General features: G+C 50.1%; 2 protein-coding genes across 2 annotated transcripts; one reads left to right on the top strand and one right to left on the bottom strand.

Annotated features, from left to right (window-relative positions):
* Positions 1–3144: 3144 nt before the first annotated feature.
* On the bottom strand, positions 3145–5193 carry SERP1 (stress associated endoplasmic reticulum protein 1). The gene is made up of 3 exons (XM_032119782.1): positions 5038–5193; positions 4817–4892; positions 3145–4593 (listed from the first exon to the last, which is right to left on the bottom strand). Exons 1-3 carry the CDS (start codon positions 5119–5121, stop codon positions 4553–4555), a joined length of 201 nt encoding a protein of 66 aa, XP_031975673.1. The 5' UTR covers positions 5122–5193; the 3' UTR covers positions 3145–4552.
* A 72-nt stretch (positions 5194–5265) lies between these two features.
* On the top strand, positions 5266–18713 carry EIF2A (eukaryotic translation initiation factor 2A). Its single transcript, XM_032119778.1, has 14 exons — positions 5266–5360; positions 6585–6654; positions 6942–7016; positions 7676–7794; positions 8876–8975; positions 9349–9431; positions 10633–10706; positions 10865–11009; positions 12002–12118; positions 14312–14883; positions 16163–16279; positions 17115–17243; positions 18125–18190; positions 18274–18713. Exons 1-14 carry the CDS (start codon positions 5333–5335, stop codon positions 18337–18339), a joined length of 1761 nt encoding a protein of 586 aa, XP_031975669.1. The 5' UTR covers positions 5266–5332; the 3' UTR covers positions 18340–18713.
* The last annotated feature ends 66 nt before the right edge of the window (positions 18714–18779 follow it).

Raw genomic sequence — 18779 nt, 5'->3', positions numbered from 1 at the left:
AGTGACAGATCCCTCACACCAGGGTGCTGCAGAGGTGCTTTCTCCAAAAGCAAAAAGCATTTAGTAAATCTGAAAAAGAGGGAATGAAACAAATATTGAACTGATACTGTTAGAAAGCCTTTGCTCTGCTCTTGTCAGGTTTGCTCTGGGGCTTTGTGTTTAGTTTTCTCCTAGAGGCGAGTTGTATTCAGCTCTGGACAGCAGCTCGGCTTACGAGAGCACTGTGAAATGGCAGGAACGCTGCGGGCTCTTCTCGAGAGGAAGCCCGAGAGGGAACAGCAGTTCTCACAGTGAGATCACCTTGGTGTTAGTAGATGTGTGACTGCAGATGGCAGAGAGCCTCGGTGGCAAACGACTGCTGCTGTCAGACCGCCTCGGTGCTGCCCCGTGCGCTGCTGTGACCCCTCCTTGTCCTGCGTGTGGCGGCTCCTGCCGCTGTTCCTGGCACATGGGGCTGCAATGAGATCCCCACGCTTGGGGTCTGGCCGGCTGGGGGAGCTGGGTGTGGGAGCTGGCTCTCCAGACCAGATGCTGGTGCTGTAACACGTGTCTTTGACATTATTCCATAGCTTTGATATAATGAGAAGGGATTCAGTTGCTGCGTTCATGGCAGCGTGTGCTTTAGCACAGGTTGGGAGCGGGCTGCAGTCGTGGTGTCACAGAATGGTCTGAATGTAGTGAAGCTGGGCAGTGGTGGCTCTGAGTTAGGCCCGGCATCTCAGAGAGGATGTGACAGAAGGTGTGGGGAAAAGCTACGGAAACAGTGGAGGATGAGGAGGAAATGCTTGCTGAGGAGAGCTTCAAGGTCGCGGCCCTGGGTCGGAGGAGAGCGTGTGCAGGAGGCTCGCCCAGTAGTGAGGCGGCTCTGGAGCAGGTGACGGCTCAGGTGAGCACAGAGTGGCCCTTCCCCAGCTGCGGCCGGCGGGCCCGTGCCTGGAGCAGAGACCCTTCCCCAGCTGCGGCCGGCGGGCCCGTGCCTGGAGCAGAGACCCTCCCTCAGCTGCGGCCGGCGGCTCCGTGCCTGGAGCAGAGACCCTTCCCCAGCTGCGGCCGGCGGCTCCGTGCCAGGAGCAGAGACCCTCCCTCAGCTGCGGCCGGCGGCTCCGTGCCTGGAGCAGAGACCCTCCCTCAGCTGCGGCCGGCGGCTCCGTGCCTGGAGCAGAGACCCTTCCCCAGCTGCGGCCGGCGGCTCCGTGCCAGGAGCAGAGACCCTTCCCCAGCTGCGGCCGGCGGCTCCGTGCCTGGAGCAGAGACCCTTCCCCAGCTGCGGCCGGCGGCTCCGTGCCAGGAGCAGAGACCCTTCCCCAGCTGCGGCCGGCGGCTCCGTGCCTGGAGCAGAGACCCTTCCCCAGCTGCGGCCGGCGGCTCCGTGCCTGGAGCAGAGACCCTTCCCCAGCTGCGGCCGGCGGCTCCGTGCCAGGAGCAGAGACCCTCCCTCAGCTGCGGCCGGCGGCTCCGTGCCTGGAGCAGAGACCCTCCCTCAGCTGCGGCCGGCGGCTCCGTGCCTGGAGCAGAGACCCTTCCCCAGCTGCGGCCGGCGGCTCCGTGCCAGGAGCAGAGACCCTTCCCCAGCTGCGGCCGGCGGCTCCGTGCCTGGAGCAGAGACCCTTCCCCAGCTGCGGCCGGCGGCTCCGTGCCAGGAGCAGAGACCCTTCCCCAGCTGCGGCCGGCGGGCCCGGGCGTGGCGCAGCGGGGTCTGCGGGAGCCGCGGCGGCCGCGGGGCGGCGCTGTGGGGCGGCGCTGTGGGGCGGCGCTGTGGGGCGGCGCTGTGGGGCGGCGCTGTGGGGCGGCGCTGTGGGGCGGCGCTGTGCGGGGGCGCTGTGCGGGGGCGCTGTGGGGGGGCGCTGTGGGGCGGGGCGGGGCTGTCCCGCCGCCCCTGCCCGCTGCAGTTCCCGCCGCCGCCGCCGCCCGGGGCCGGTTCTCTCTCGCTCGGGCCCTCGCGCCCTCCCTGCCAGCGCCGCCGCCGCCGCCACCTGTCCCGGGCTCTCGCCTGGGCTGAGGGGGTTGTTCCCTCTCCACGAGGTTGTTGATCCCTGTTCTTGGAGAACGTGCGGCTCCTGTCGCTGCCGGGTCCCCTCGTGTGCCGAGTGTGCGCAGATGGGCGCGACACGGGCTCAGCGCGGGGGACGTGGCTGCAGCCCTTTGTGCGGTTCCAGCAGCTGTGAAAGGCCTGGCAGGAGAGCAGGGACCTTTCGCCTTGGGAAGCAAGCCATGTGCCCCTCCTGATGTGTTACTGAAGCGCAGTCCTAAAGCCAGCCTTGAGAAGGCTTCACAGGAGGAAGGAAAAAAAAAAAAAAAAGATTTGAGATACAAGTGTGTTGCAGGTGGTTAATGACGTCACCTCAACAAGCTCAGCTCCGCTGAAGAACCCGACCAACCGCAATTGTGGCACGGGGTCACAGCCAGCACGTCAGAACATGTCAGCTGTCAGTGCCTGGAGAGGAGAAGCTGAATCTCATGAGGGGAAATAAACCTGGGTATTGCTCTGCTAGGGTTTTGAAAAGAAACAAGTGTGGTGTTTTGCAGCTTTTGTACTTCGATGTGTGGAGCCAGAGAACAGCTGGGGCCAGAAGGCCCCTCCAGAGATGCCCCCACCCAGGCCCAGCTCTGACACTGCAGCTGCCCATGACCCTTTACACAAGAGCCACTGCAGGGCACAGCGCTGCACACATCTCTGTGGCCAGCTTGCACCAAAGCAAGAATTTACTGAACTTTGAAGAACCAACTTGTACAAACCACCCTGAACGTTCCAGTGCCCACAGCCCTAGAGCAGCTGCTGTGCTGTCACAGCTAGTGACTCCTGCAGCAACAGCAGGAACTGGTCAGACCCCTGGGGCCTCTGCGGCACCGCCAGGGGCCAGAGAGACAAGATGTGAGGAGAAGGCACCTGCTGAACGCCTGTGGGGGGATGGCTGGTCCCCAGAGGGAAGGGGAGCGGTGGCTGGGTGTGTCCAGAGCCTTGGCAGCCCCAGCTCAGGCCCCGTGGCCCCAACCTGGCCCAGCACCCAGACAGCTGACCATGGGGCTGCCCCATGGCATGGTGGCTCCTCTCAGGGAAAAGCTGATCAATCCATGCTTGGTGTGAATGGCTGAGTTTCGACACCCAGCAGAGCCCTGCTTTACCCACGTCAGAGTGAACACAGCTTGTGTTTGAAAAGAACTTTATTTAAAATCAGCGATTATACACACTTCCCCCGCCACCACTCACAGCACACGAGTGTCCCAGCACAAGGTCCCCGTGCCCTCGGGCAGCTCCACGCTGGGTGCGCTCAGGGCTGTGCTGGCTTACACCAGTCCCAATGATTCCATATGGAAATACAATGCGTACAAAAGATCTGTTCCTTCACACCTAACAGGCATTTCATTAACCTCAACCGATTTAGTTTTCTATTATTTCTAATGTAACCAGACTTAAAATTTGTCTTCTACTAAGAAACCTGGAAAAAAGAAATCTTCCTTTAGCAACTGTGTGCACCAGCAGAGCAATTCCCACCACCTTTGTCACCACGCAGACAGCGAGAGCCAGCAGGAATCAGGGCCATCAGCAGGGAAATATGATCAATAGCAGCATTTTCCATGTGATCTCAAGTTACAGTCATCTACAGAAGAAGGAACTGTGATCACCAGTAGGGAAGCAATTAAGTACTGGATCCACTGTTAAAAAGAAATCGAGTTGAAAGCAGGTTTTACCTTAAATAGGATTAAATATATATTGCAAGACACACCACACTCTGCAGGGGCTGCACATATAGAAGCAGAACTGTGGGCAGGGGGGCAGCATGTGTCCCCCCTCCCCCAATATTCCCACACAACATCATCAAATTTAAAACTATCACCACTTGTTGAAAGTTGAAAGTTGTCCAAGAAGTATTTACAGCCCAGGCACGGCCAGGAGAGGCACGGGGAGCCGCAGGTCTGGCCGCGGTGCTCCCACAGTCCATGAAGCTCCAGCACTGGGTCCTGCCAGGAGCAGCCGCTGCCCAGCCATGCCAGTTCCTCACTACCCCACTACCCCTACACAGACAAGCATTTTGCGTGGATTACGACAAAGCTACAGGTGGTGCCGTGGTGTGAGGACGGGTGCGGCCATGCTGCAGTGGGACTAGCCTACGCACACACGGAGGATGCACGGCGGGGACTGCGGAGAGACTCCTCGGGAACATGCTGCACGGTCGGGCTCCAGCCACTACAAGAATCCTGGCTTCCAGCGTCAAATAAAACCATTTCCAGCTATACAGCAGAGGGTGACACTGATCTGGGACCGGTGTTTACAACAGATGTCAGTTCCTACGGACCTACGTCGCATATAGCTCCACGTATTACAGAGACCAGGCTGGATCTTCAGCGAATAAGTAGGTCCACGATTGTAGATCAACAATAGACTTTTATTGCTTTATACATGTGGTGCTGTTCAAGGCACTGTGGCACGGGCTAGAAAACTCGGAATGACTCGTGAAGGGACCTGGAATGCGACACGGCCGGTGCCGCGCGCCGCTCCTCGGCATCTGCCGCGGCGGCCGGGGCCGGCGGGCCATGGCCCGGCAGCGGCCCCTCACATGCCCATCCGGATGCTCTGGATGATCTGGAAGATGGCTGCAAGAAAGCGGAGAGGGGAGCGCTCGCCGGGCAGCGCCCGCAGCGAGCTCAGGGGACCCGAGAGCCGCCGGGGCCCGGAGGAGCAGTGCCGGGGCCCGCAGCCGCCACCGGGGCCCGGAGGGGCAGTGCCGGGGCCCGCAGCCGCCACCGGGGCCCGGAGGGGCAGTGCCGGGGCCCGCAGCCGCCACCGGGGCCGAGCCGCCCGCGCGCGGCCGCTCACCTGATCCGCAGACCACGAAGATGAACAGCGCCAACAGCCAGGGCCCGACCGACGCCTTCTCCTCCGGGGCCGTTCTCTGCGAGCACAGCACCGCCGTCAGCTCAGCACAGCACAGCACAGCACGGCACGGCACGGCACGGCACGGCACGGCCCGGCCCGGCCCCGCCACCCCCGCCCGTGCCCGTGCCCGTGCCCGCCCGGCCCGGCCCGGCCCCGCGCACCGAGGTCTTGGCGACGTTCCCTCGCTGGGTGATGTTCTTGCTGTGCTTCTCGTTGGCCATGCGGATGCGCTGCTTGGCCACCATGTCCGCGCTCGGCCCGGTCCGGCCCGGCCGCCGCTGCCGCGTCAGCACCGCGCGCTCCGCACGCCGGGAGCGCGCCGGGGGCGGAGCCCGCGCGCGCCAACCCGCGCACGCGCCCCCGGGCCCCGCCCCGCCCGCTAACGTGGCGCGCGCTGCGGCCGCTGCGCCGCCGCTGATCCGGAACCGGAAGCAGCGCCCCACCGGCCGCCCCAAGATGGCGCCGCCCACGCCGCTGCTCGCAGGTGCGTCGGACCCGGGCGGCGCGGAGGTCGGGGCTGGTGCGCGGGGGGCGAGTGCGGAGGTGGGCTGGGCTGCGCCTCCAGTGCCCCTCCGGTGCCCCTCCGGTGCTCGCCGCCGTCCGCCCCGCGTCCCCTCCCCAGCGTGCGCTGCCGCGGCGTGCCCGAGTCCGGTCCCGGTCCGGGAGTTCTTGACGATGCCATTCCCAGCACTGGTCAGGGCTCTCCGGGCTCTGTGCTGGCTCGGCCCGGGGCTGGGGCGCGGCCAGGCCCTCCTTTGGGGTGCCGCTGCTCACCCCGGCCCCCCGCCCGCGCAGCCTCCCGGCTGCCGGCCTCCCCCGCGCCCCGCGGGAGCTCTCGAGGCTGCGTGTCGGGGCTTCGTTCTTCAGCCGCGGACGATTTAGTCGCGGGGTGCCCGGGAGCGTTCGCAGGGGCGGGTCGGTGCTTGAAACGCGGCGGCCCTGCCCCGCTGCCCCGGGCGCTGAGCCCCCGCGGCGGCCCCGGCACCGCAGCACGCGGGGGCCGATCCAAGGGGCAGGGAGCGGCTCCCGGGAGCTCGGAGCCCACTGGCGTGTCCGCTGCCGTTCGTGGGGTTTGCACTGCAGTTTGTGAAGCTCCTTTCAAAAGTCGTATTCTTTTTCAGTATTTCACTGTTTAAACTGTCCCTAACATAAGGAATGTGTATTTTCCTTTTCTGGATCTTTAAGCTTTGAACACCAGCCTATTTCCCCTCCCTCGGGTCTGTGGGGGCTGCAGTTGTTCAGGGTAGATTTTGGGCTGCTCACTACTGTCTGTTGTAAATTTGGATCTTAATGGGGAGCCTGACGGAAGAGCTGGGGAACACGTTCCAGACAGGGCTGCGCAGCTCGTGGGTCGCATTTAAGGTGTGTTAAAAGGTTGCCTTAGGGTCTCTCGGGGCTGTGGTGTACACGAGCCCTGGGAAGTTGCATTTAGTCATGATAAAAACTGTTTTACTTTGAGACTAGGTCCAGAGGCTCTGGATCCCCATCCTGGGGGTTCCTTGCCCCCTGGCCGGGCACAATCCTACAGAGGGTGTTGCTGAAGGAGGAGTGGGATGGGAGCTCCAGGGGCGTGTCTCGGTTATGTCTTGGAATTCCCTTACAGCAAGCATGGGAAAGTGTGTGCACGTCTCAGGGCTCACAAATTAGAAAAACGTCTGCTTTGGACAATTTTCTGCATCTGAAATGAGTTATTTGTTTCTTCTTGCAGTGAGAGGGTCCGAAGGGCTGTATATGGTGAATGGGCCCCCCAGTTTCACAGAGAGCACAGCATTCCAAAGGTACTGGTGTAAGTGGCACAAAAGAAATAGTTTTCTGAAAAGAAAGGTAGACTCTGGACTTGAAAAATGTGTGAATATAAATGAATTCAGAAAATTGATGGTTTGGAAGGCTTTGTGCCTGCCTGAGCACTGCCAGGTGCAGGTGATAGTCCCTGAGCAGGGGGAGCAGGGACTGCACCATGACACAGGGCTCCTCAGGAGCACAGCAGGCAATCTGTTTCATTTTTGTTAAAAAAACCTCAACTATGGCACTGTTGAATACTCACATGCATTTCTTATTTCTTTAGGGATTCTGGAAAAAACTGCAAAGCTGTTGCTTTTAGCAAGGACGGCTCCCTCTTTGCTTGGTGCAATGGAGAAAAGTGGGTGCCTTTTATCATCCAATTTTTAGCTTGTATGAAATAAACAGGATCAGTTATGCTTCATTTACTCACGTCTGTGTAAAGATGGTTGCTGTTAATGCAAGTGTTTGCATGTACATTTTAAATGCAGTTTATTGTTACATTAGTGGCTTTGTTTTCTGACTATCACATGAAATATTTGCTGTTCTTCTCTTATTTATAATGCACCCATTCCCATGCAATCTGGGTATGCTTTTGTGGTTTGGTTGTTTTTCTTATTCATGGCTCCCAGTACCTGGTCTCTGGGATTAATCTGTTAGTAATGTCCACAGAAAATAATGAATCTATACACCTTGTGAACGTTACAAGGTTCCTTTCTTATAGAGCAGGTGCATTATAGAGTTCACTCTCTTGTTTAGAGCTTACGTGTTGCAGACAAAAACATGGGTTATGTATTGACCAGTGGTCACTTTTGGTTTCTGTCATACTTGGGTGTCTGGTTTTAAAATGTGCTCTTGGAAAGATTTAGTAAAACAAGAGGGGGAAAAAAGCTCTTCTAATTCTGTTATATTGGCCAAATTTGGGGCTGATCTAGAAGAGTCAAATACTTGAACAATTCTCTCAGCTATTAATTAACTATTGTAAGCGTGTTTTATTGAAATAGCATCTTTTGGTTCCAGAGTAAATGTTGTTAATGTCACCAGAGCTGAGTTACTGCATTCCTTTGATCTCCCAAAGACAGTCTGCCTTGAATTCTCGCCAAAGAATAATGTTCTGGCAATGTGGCAGGCCTATGCAAGTGAGTATTGTACCAGCTGGGGAAGCACGGGTCTGTGCTTGTCTTAAACCATGTCTGGATTAGTACCTGACTCGTCTCTGTAATGCATTTATTGGCTAAATGAGCAGTACAGAAAGGGTACAAAAAGTTCTGTGGGCAGTCAGGAACACGGTGGAGGAGGGAGGGAGGCCATTGTCCGAGAGCAGCTGGTGTTGGCCATCCTTACAAACGCTCTGTCAGAGTGCACGTGCTCATAGTTACTCTGTCAGTAGTCACGTGTTTTCTAAACTTTGGGAAGTGGTCATGGTGCAGTGTGCTGTGCAGGCAGCTTATGTTCTTGGGTAGGCAAGGGAGATTGTACACTGTCTTGGAGTAGTTGTGTCCTCCCCTGGTCCCCCTGGACTGGAGTGTTCTCCATGTCCAGAGCTTTATTCCCTCCTCTGCCTCCCTGAAGGGGTTTGAGTTCCTGATTCTGAGAGCTGCAGTCCTGTCTGAGCCACAGATGGTGTAAATGCTGCCTTTGGGGGGGAAGAGCTGGGCAAGGCTGGGCCTTGGGAACTGGGCAGGCTGTAGGGAAACTGGGAACTGGGACAGGTGGTAGGATAAGAAAAGGTAGCACAAGCTGTAAGTGAGCTGTTCTGGGTCTGCCATAAATCACTGGCAGCAATAGGCAGGCTGTGCTATCCAAGGCAAGGAGGAGAGTACAGACAGTTTACAAGCAGCAGAACCATTTTGCACTGCTTGCAGAGACAGCTGTGACTGTGGTGGAATGGACCAAATCACCTCATTCCTGTGAGAGCAAAACATTGGAGTGGAGAACATGCCTCCATCGTTTTCCATGTGGATGGGTTTTGGTTTGAATTAAAAAGCTGTGTAGGTGGTGGTGGTTGCAGCCTTGCAGTGGGGAGTAGAAACCCTACGCCTCCCAGTGTGAGTTCTTTCTGAAAACAGACTGAGGTTAATAGGTACAGCAGTCAGCATTCATGGGTTTGGTCCCTCGGGGACAAAAGCTGCATGCTTGCGAGGAGTTTGGGTGCTAGCAGAACTGTGATGTCGGGGTGAAGCAGATTTAATCCTCAAAGACCACTGTGTTTTTTTGCAGCTGCTAAGGATGGCACAGCAGGGGTGCCCAACCTGCAGCTCCATGATCTGAGAACTGGAAAATGCTTAAAGTCTTTTATGCAGAAAAAGATGCAGAACTGGTAAATAAGCTTTCCAGATGCTAATTGTTTAAAAAGAAATGTGGTTTTCAAAATCTGATCCAGGTAAATGGAGCTGTTAGTGTGGTGTTGGCTTTCAAACCAGTGCCTGCTGCTAACTGAAAACCAGCGTCTGTGCTTGTGAGTGTCTGTATATAGTTCATTGTAAATTCACTCTCACTTTGGACCACAGAGAAAAGCTGGGCAGACAATAACCAAGTGCACTTACGTGCACTTTTTTGGTATGCAGTTGTCATTTATCCACATTAAACGTATTATGTTTGAACTTACTGGGCTTTAAAAATGGGGAGAAACAATTCTGGAGTGCTGATGTTGAGCATCATTTTGTGTTTCTGACTTTTCCCATAATATGCAGGTGTCCTTGCTGGGCAGATGATGAAAGCATTTGTGCCAGGAATGTGAACAATGAAGTGCATTTCTTTGAAAACAACAACTTCAGTACGCAAGTATTTCTCTATATTTCGTTCCTTCTATAAATGCTGCTTCTTTTGATGGGTGGTTTTTGTTTTCAGCTTTTTATTTGTTTCTTCTTTTGCTTGCTTTTTATTTTAAATATTGCCTACAATCTATTTCAGTTTGGAATCCAGAATCATTATGCTTTAATGAAGTGTGTTTTCACTTTCTTATTTATCTTTTCACTGACTTACATGGTATGAAGTGCATCTGATTCTCAGTTAAAGAGGCCTGATTCCATATTATTTCTCATTTAAAGAGATCCAGGAAATTGATGTTAGAAAACATGATCTGTGATTACTTCCTTGGGTTGTGCATATTCTGTCAATAGACTGTTAAAAATGGCTCATTAAAAAATTGATGGCAAAAATGAAATAGTGAAGCCTGAAGATTTTTACCAAGGAAATTTACTGTTGGTGGTAGAGTATCTGGAGTCAATAGATGTTGAAAAGGGCAAGGGGAAGAGAAAAGTAGAAAGATAAAAATTAATTAGAACAAAAATGTAAAGGAATTAAAGAAAATGGATGGGAGAACAGCAGTGTGTGGTTTTAGTTTTGCATTCTTAGTTTTGTTTTAAATATAATGTTGATACAAGAATTAAGGCTATGAGAGATTGAGTTTCCTGAGAATTAGCCCTGCTGATGTTAACCAAGCTGCAGGAAGCAGGGAATGTCAGCCTCAGCAGGACATCTGCTGGCAGTACACATTCCCGGCTGCAGTGGAGCTGCGGGGTGATTCTGTTCCCATCAGCTGTTTGTGGGAAGAGGCAGTGTTGAGCCCAGAGCAGGCCTCTTGAGTGCTTCCTGTTGGGAAGAGTTTTCCCATGAAGGTTGCCTCTGTGTAATGGCAGCGAATGTGACTGAATCCAGCACAGATAAGGTGAAGAATATGTGCTTCAAAAGCAAGCTGTGTTCACCTCGGGTTCAGAGGCTTCCTTTACTTTTTGAACTTCCAAATACTAAATGCTGGGTTTCAGATGTAGGGTTGATTCAACTTGGTTTTTTAGATAAAATTATGTGGTGAAATGGGAAAATAATGGTTGTTTGCCTAGAAAAAGAGATCCTTTATGATTGTCTTTACTGGTCTGTGTTATCCAGGATGCAGCCCCATAGAAAGGTGTGGTTAGGTCATCCAGGTAATGTGGTTTGTCATTAACATCACACATCTGTGGCCTTTTTCTTGGCAGATACCATTGCAAATAAGCTGCATTTGCAGAAGGTCAGTGATTTCGTGTTGTCCCCAGGAGCACAGCCAAGCAAGGTACTTCTGCTCCAGCTTCCAATCCTTTTCTTGGTTTTCTTAAAAAAAAAAACAAAAAACAAAAAACCAGACTGTGATTTTAGTACAATGTACTGGTAGTAATGATGCCCTGTGCTACCAAGGCTTTAACTCGCAGTGAAATCTCGTGGCTGTTTCAGGTTGCTGTGTATGTCCCAGGCAGCAAAGGTGCTCCATCCTTTGTCAGGCTCTACCAGTACCCCAACTTCGAGGGCCCGCAGTCAGCACTAGCCAACAAAAGCTTCTTTAAAGCTGACAAGGTGACAATGCTATGGAACAAAAAAGGTATAACAGCTGTGTACTGAAACTTTTATACTGTGCTCATTTTGGATTGACTTACTTTGTTTACTGTGTGGGGTTTGTGTTTAATTTGCATATGCAGATAAATCCTGAGGGCAGCCATTAATGCCTTGCTGGGGTGCATTTCTGCACACCCTGGAGTGCTCAGCACTTTCCTGTGACTTCTGTGATTTTATATGTTGCAATTGAAAATATTCTATGCATGCTGGTAAATTTTGCAGTTGAATAACAAAATCCTATATAATTTTGCATTCTTTGTCAATAATACATTTAGATTGTAAACATAAGAACAGTTCACGCCATGGTATAATCTTAATGTGTGGAATTATCTGTATGCATAAATATCACAACTGGGGTGAGCCGACAGGCCTCTGTGCTTTGCTGTTTGTTAGCAGTGAGCTGTTTCAGAATGATTTTGTACAAATCATTTTACTTCAACCCACATAGTTTGGAATACAAGGAAGATGTTACACACATGTAGAAACCGTGCACGGAGGCTGTGAGAGATGGGAAAGATTGATGTCTCAAGACATTTTGAGGTGCATGTGTCTGGGGGAAGGGGCAGGTTGGGCTTTGCCGTGGTGACACAGTGCCCCGCTCCGTACCCCCCAACAGGGACACAGCTTTGAATACAGAAGATATTGATGAAATATTTTATTCAAGGACTGATCAGGATGTTTGGTTTCTGCTGTAGTTTAATTTTTTTTTATAACTGCAAAGGATGTTCACTTGCTTGTGATCTTACAGTGAATTAATAGACTGAGCTTACATTTTCCATCTGACAAAGGAAGATGTTCAGTCCTTTCGGGTTAGCATTTAGGAAAAACTCAATTCAAAAGAGGAATGATACCAGCACTATTACACAAGCAACCAGTAGGAATTCATAGCGGAGCTGATTTTGCTTTGTCTGTGGTGTTCTGTGCAATGGCTGGTGTGGGTTTCAGTAGCTGTGCTGCACTAACTGTGACTGTTCACAGCCACGGCCGTGCTGGTGATCGCCAGCACTGAGGTGGACAAGACCGGGGCATCGTACTACGGCGAGCAGACGCTGCACTACGTGGCGGCCAACGGGGAGAGCGCCGTCGTGCAGCTGCGTGAGTACCCCTGCGGCTGCTGCAGGCTTGGGAGTGTAGGGAACCGATCTGTAAAACAAAATCCTCTGAACAAAAAATCCTTCACTGCTTTTTTGGTTTTTTACCTCTGCAGGAAGATGTTGCTTTTTTCTGGGTTGGTTTGTGGTTTTTTTTAATAGCTGAATTTTCTTACCTTTGGTAGACTTACCATCTTAATGTCAGTGGCAGAGACCAACACTTCCAGTTAATAAATACTGATAATTTGCTTGGGAAGGTGTTTCAAGTGCACAGGGAGGGAACTATGCTTGTTTGCTGAGGAAAGACTTGGACAATGGAGCCAGGTTGATGTCTGAGAATCCATAATGGACAGGAAGCGCGTCACCAAACAGAATAATCCTACCTGCACTTTTACACATGCAAGATACTGTTACTCAATGAGCCAGGGCAGAGTGAGAGCAATTTTTTGGTCTGTTGGAAAATAGAAGTCCTTTATTTTGTATTGTAAAATTGAAAGTGTTTTAAGACATAAAAATGACATGTTGGGGAGCAGCAGATGAATGTGCCTAATTCCAGTGTCTAGTTTGAACTGGAAGTCCATGTCTTAACTTGCCCTGTGGGGGGTCTTTTTTCCTTCTGTCAAGCTGTTGCTATTGTGTGCAAACATCTGGTCTGTTTGGGATTGTAGAGGCTAGTTTGTTGGGAATGCTTGTGAGCACTGGGGATGAGGTGACATGGACTATCTTTGCTGGAGGTACTGTGAGTGTAATTTCTCTTCCATAACAGTGCTGACTGGGAGCATCTCCAGTTTGCCTCCACTGCAAAACTTTTGGACAAGTACTGGGCCCCATTTCCCCTGATGGTAACTTCACTGGGGAAGGAGAATTGGGGTTATGACTCAGTATATAGAATCTCTTTGGGACCACTTTCCTGGCTTGAGAACACTACTTGTTTAACTACATACTTACTAAAAAATTCTTTATTTCTACTGCATCTGTATTTAACAGGAAGTTTACCATTGCTTTTCATTTAATTTAGCTATTCCTTTTCAAGGGAAAGCCCAAACTTATGTCTGTTTCATAAAAGTCCTTTTCTCCAATAAAAGCAAGTGGTGGGCACTTGGAGTGAGAGGTGTCTCATTCCTTGTGAAGTTGGATGTTTTTTGAAGTACAGTTTTGAAGCTTTTTTCCACACTGGCATTTGCATAGGGCTTTTCATTTTTGACTAAGACGTGGTGCTGCTGCAGGCTCTGGCAGAGCTGTGAAGCCTGCTTGGAGCTGCCCTCATCTTTCCAGCTGCTGCTGTCACCAAATGTCATTTTCTGTCACACCTCTGTATCTGAGCTGCATTGGGTTAGTGTCACTGAAAACGTTACGAAGGGGACACATAGTGTGATTATACATCCTTGTTTCTAAAGATAATGAGACTTCAGAGTGACAGCAAGCACGAACCATTTAACTCAGTTTGAACATTTGCATCAACTCTGGATATAAGGATTCAGTAATGCAATTGGCATTTATCTGAACGATGGGTAAAGATACCCAGATGATGAAAAGTTATAATGGCCTGTGGTTTGTATTTACCCCTGGATATTTTACCTGAGTTTTCATAACTAATACATCATTCTTCAGTATCTCCTAATGTTCCAACCCCCAGAATAGCTTCTGGCAGTACCAAGTTTTGATCATTATGTGTAAAGCCATTTTTGTGTGCTCACTCACATTAAAATCTGACTTATAAAATATTGTGCATGGGCATGGGCCAAAGAGAACTCAGGTCACTATTGCTTGCCTCTACAAAGCTGAGCTACACAATATGTCTTACATTAAAAGAAGATAAACTGTTATCCAACTGGTATAAAACTCCTGTTTTTGCAGGTTTCCAGTGGGACAATATGAGAAGGTCCTGAGGTCATACTTGAGGAAAAAAAATTACGGATTTTTTTTACATGTCAAGCTATGCTTACTGTTAAAGTGTTGATGCTGACCGTACAGAGGTAATTTGGAATGGCTGCAGTTATTGTTGCAAACTGTAACTAAAGTTATCAGAAGATACAAGGTTGTTTTTCCCTCTGTTGTTAGTAGAATTAATTTTCACTGTCAATAATTAGAATACAGCATTTTAGCAAAGCATGAAGAATTGTGATGGTTTTTATTCTGTCTTGCTCTGAAAAAAATGCAATCTCCCAACAGCTGCATGTTTTTCCTTTTCCTTTAGCAAAAAATGGCCCTATTTACGATGTTTCCTGGAGCCCCAATTCTGCGGAGTTCTGTGCTGTGTATGGTTTCATGCCTGCCAAAGCCACAGTTTTTAACCTGAAATGTGACCCTGTGTTTGATTTTGGTACCGGGCCTCGCAATGCTGTCTACTATAGCCCCCATGGACACATCCTAGTGCTGGCAGGGTTTGGAAACCTCAGGGGACAGATGGAAGTGTGGGATGTTAAAAACTACAAACTCATTTCCAAACCAGTGGCCTCGGATTCCACATACTTTGCTTGGTGTCCCGATGGGGAGCACATTGTGACAGCCACGTGTGCTCCCCGGCTCCGGGTCAGCAATGGATACAAGATATGGCACTACACGGGCTCTGTGTTGCACTCCTATAAGGTCCCATCTGGCGAGGAAATGTGGCAAGTGTTCTGGCAGCCCTTCCTGGATGGGGTGTTCCCGGAGAAAGCGGTGAAATACCAGGCAGTTCCCAGCGAACTGCCCAGTGCTGAGCCGAGGCCTGCGCAGGCGTACAGACCTCCTGCCCTGAGGAACAAACCCGTGACGAGCTCCAAGCTTGTGAGTAGCAGTGTCCTGTGGGAACTGACCTGTTGTCTCATGTCTGTTTGGAGCTTGGCCTCACATATGTGTGTGTTTTTGAGGAGGTACATGAGAAGAGTAACCAGGTTGACAGCACTGTGGGGGTTTGGAGGGGTCTTGGTAACCTTCTTTGGCATTTTGCTCACGGTTTGCAAGAATGTATGCTAGAAAGCTCTCATCTCTTTGGCTCAAGTACAGTCCTTTCACAAAGCATTTGCAAGCTTTTGTAATACTCTTTGCAGTGTGCACTGAAACACTAAACTCCAGGTGTGGCTTGTGGTGAAATTGAGTGCTCTGGTTAGGACAGAAGCCTCTGATATGGATGACTCGACTTACCAGTTCTGAACCCAGCCAGCCTGGGCCTTGACTGGCCTCCCAACAGCCATTCTTGTTTGGTTTTTTTTATAAGGTAAATTTACTTTTTAGAAAGAGATTGGATCATTAGCAAGTCATCTGCAGCTTAAACACATTTCAGTACAGTGACCTACTTGTATAATTAGTTTCTTTCTACAAGTTTTCAAAGTAGGCTGAGTAGCAACTAATTCCAGTTAACAGCTGCACCCTTAATGTTTGAGTCACAGAGAGCTTTGACTTTGAGCCTGGTGCTTTTGCAGGAGACTCAGCCTGTGAGCAGTCTATTAGCCATGCTGAGGGCTGCTCTCGCAAACCATGTGAGCAGAAGGAGTAGGGAAAAGATACATTCAGTAAAATAATTCTATTTACTTATATGGGCAAAAAATCTTGTCACACGCATTAAAACAATACAGTGCCACAGTTGAGAGTTATCTTAAAAACACTGAAAAAAACCCCTTCTCAGCCCCCACTGCCCTCCAAGAACCCCGCATTTTCCCTCCCAGCGCTCAGCCTTCCTCTCTGATCATCAAGAGTTTGAGTTAAAAAGCTGTCAAGAACAGCAAAATGCCAGGCTTCAGTCATTTTGTGCTAGATTATTCCTCTTGTATTTTATTTTATTTCCTTCCTGAGACAGAAAACATAATGATTTTGTTATTTTATCAGAAATCTATGAAGTCATCAGGGCACACAGGGTAGTCCCATGGAAACTTGAGTGGATGAGTTTGAAACCCTTGTCACCCTTCTTTGGCTATTCCAAGGAGTGCATACTTTCCCCCCCACTTCCTTTCTTTCTTTTTTCCTTTTCCTTTCTGGTTCATATTTGCATATGATGTCTTAGGTAGATTTTTGGGGTTTCTGTGCCAACATGGAATATGGGGTTTTAACCATTTTGCATATCCTGCAGCATGAGGATGAGCCACCCCAGAACATGAAACCCCATCTGGGAAGCAGTGATAAGCCACTGTCTAAAACAGCTCTCAAAAATCAGAGGAAGCATGAAGCAAAGAAGGCTGCTAAACAGGTACTGCAAAAGTCATTCTTGCAAGGATAATGTTAGTTAGTTTTCCCAAAGGGCAGTGGTCAGTCTCGGAGCAGTGACTTGCGCACTGAGAGCCCTCCACGCGTGTCGCCTGTGTGGGACGGGCAGTTTCACCAGAGCAAAGCAGGAACAAAAGGGTGATTTAAAAGTAACACCTTTGGTGAGTTGCTGCAAATGTTAGCTAAAATCAGTGTGGAGACAAAGTGATTCTGACTTTTCATGGTCTGCAGGGTGTGTTTTGGTTGTAGTTGGGAGGTAAGAACAGACTGGGTGTGATGTGTTCCCAGCAGGTCAGGGCTGAGGTGTGTTTTTAGGGCAGACCAGAGGCAGCCTGTCTGTCACTTCTGGACTTAATATTCTTTGACTAGGTAGATAAAAGTCAGCTTTTGGTATTAGCCTTCCAATTTCTACAAACCTCTGAAGCAATAGTTTCTTTAAATGCTATTTTAAAATTTTTCTAGCACTGGTTTTGAGCCCTTTCTTTTGCTTCAGAGACAATGACCCAGTCTGCTTTGTAAAATGTTTGTCATATCATGCTTAAACTGATGTTTCCCTGTGCTGTGTGTGGTTGGGATCTTGAGGAAGTAGAAATTAAACAAGAAACACCATGTGAGCTGTTCCAGACAAGCCTTTGTCCATGGAAAGCAGATCAATAGATAATGCAGTACCTCTGAGCAAGTCATGCCCAGATTTTGGAATACACCAGCAAACTGGGGAAAGAAGAAATATTGAATGGATCCTCTTAAAGTGATTAAAGACATTTTTCATTCTGTTTGTAATCAAAGGTATTTTCTAGCTTGTGTTTATGTGTCTACAGGAGGCCAAAGCTGATGCAAACCAAGGCCCTGCCCAGGACAAAACCCCACAGAATGCCCTGCAGAACGCTGTGCCTGCCATGACCACGGGAGATCCTGAAGTGGACAAGAAGATAAAGAATTTGAAAAAGGTGTGAAGGGCTTCTTTTTCTAACAGACAATAGATTTCTCCAAGGGCTGGTCTGTAAGACCTAGTGTGGGTGTAAGGTGAGCTGAGTTCAGGAGGATGCACGTACATTCACAGTAATGTCCTGAATTTGTACCCACCTCCCTTTGCCCTCCCACCCTGTGCAGCAGTGGAGACCATCGTGTGCCAGGGTTCCTGAAGGTCCCATCAGAGGTGGCAGTACAGGGAGGAGTTTTTGAAACGAACCCTCAGGCTGTGACTGGGAATGCTGTGGAGGTGCAGCCAGTCCCCCAGCTGAGGGTCAGGGGTGCACTGGCAGGTGTTGGGGCTCAGACAGGAACTCTGTGGATTCTGTGGTTGTTGGGACCTGGATCTGGCAAGGAACAGTGCCTTGTGGTTTGCCTTGTGGCGTGAGTGCAAAGTTTATTGCCAGTCTTGAGAATGCTTGGATTAAGTAATTCCAGGATAGAAATTTTTTGGTTCTGGCTAGAGAATCTTTCCCATTTCTCTTGGCTGCCTCTTGCTGTTCATAGTCTCTGGATTAACATTCCAGGCTTTCTGAGGAAAATGTGTGGTGAAGAGGGATAGTGATAGAGTAATTTCCAAGTTTGGATCTAGCCCTTCAGTGAGACAATGCCCGGTGTTTTTTTCAGAGATGAAGAAGTACTGCTGTTCTCTAGGTTTTGTTCTTTAAAGAAATGTCTGTTATGGGTGGGAAATTCTGGACTGAGCATCTGGAGATGCTTAAGGGATTGTGCCTTCCATAGGGACCTGCCTCCAGATACATCAGGCAATTGCAAGTGCAGCAACTTCTAACACTTTTTTTCTATTCTTGTTTCACCGATATTTTTGTGTTAGAGTGGGTTTTTTCTATTTTTTTTCCAGAAACTAAAGGCAATTGAGCAGCTGAAAGAACAGGCAGCTGCTGGCAAGCAGCTGGAGAAGAATCAGGTATGGTTGAGATCTGTACACTTTATTCCAGGTTCATTTTATAATAAGCTACATCTGTGACATTTTATGCTTTTCTGTTCTAGGTGGAGAAGATTCAGAAAGAAGCTGCTCTCCTTAAGGAACTGGAAGACCTAGAACTGGGTGTTTAAAACTTCCTTGAGCTCCAGCGTGGTGCTAACACAAAGTTCATGCAAAATATAGTTTGTTAAATATTTCAGCAAATGACCAAGGGTGTGAAAGTCCACAGATTTGCTGCTCATTTGCCTTTTAAAAGAGTTTTCCTAAAGATTCTTGGACATGTTGAAGCTATAAGCAAGTAATGAGTATCCCTCAGCCAGTTGTGCTGCTGTTCCAACGAGAAACGCGCTCCTTTTCTGAGAACATACTGCCTAAACCAGATTGTTTTTCGTTATTTGGGTGGGAGAAGGCAAGGCGATAAAAACGTTTGCTAGCTCTATTCTATTTAAGAAGAGGTGCGATCTTTCCGCGATGACGTGGATACAATAAAGAGCGTTTAGTGCGAGCGAGCGTTCGGGCTCTGTGTGACCGCGCGGGGGCGCCTCCGCCCTCGTGACGCCGCTCAGGCCCC

The sequence above is a fragment of the Corvus moneduloides genome, chromosome 10, assembly GCF_009650955.1.
Source record: "Corvus moneduloides isolate bCorMon1 chromosome 10, bCorMon1.pri, whole genome shotgun sequence".
Classification (NCBI taxonomy): domain Eukaryota; kingdom Metazoa; phylum Chordata; class Aves; order Passeriformes; family Corvidae; genus Corvus; species Corvus moneduloides.
This window is presented reverse-complemented; position numbering and strand designations above follow the sequence as displayed.

Bases quoted from the DNA above. Each gene is read 5' to 3' on its own strand.
- SERP1 (XM_032119782.1), bottom strand. From the start codon at position 5,121: ATGGTGGCCAAGCAGCGCATCCGCATGGCCAACGAGAAGCACAGCAAG. The intron at 4,893-5,037 runs GTGCGCGGGGCC...CTGTGCTCGCAG, and splicing joins GGAACGTCGCCAAGACCTCG to AGAACGGCCCCGGAGGAGAA. The intron at 4,594-4,816 runs GTGAGCGGCCGC...GCTTTCTTGCAG, and splicing joins CTTCGTGGTCTGCGGATCAG to CCATCTTCCAGATCATCCAG.
- EIF2A (XM_032119778.1), top strand. From the start codon at position 5,333: ATGGCGCCGCCCACGCCGCTGCTCGCAG. The intron at 6,655-6,941 runs GTACTGGTGTAA...TTATTTCTTTAG, and splicing joins GAGAGCACAGCATTCCAAAG to GGATTCTGGAAAAAACTGCA. The intron at 7,017-7,675 runs GTGGGTGCCTTT...TTTTGGTTCCAG, and splicing joins GCTTGGTGCAATGGAGAAAA to AGTAAATGTTGTTAATGTCA.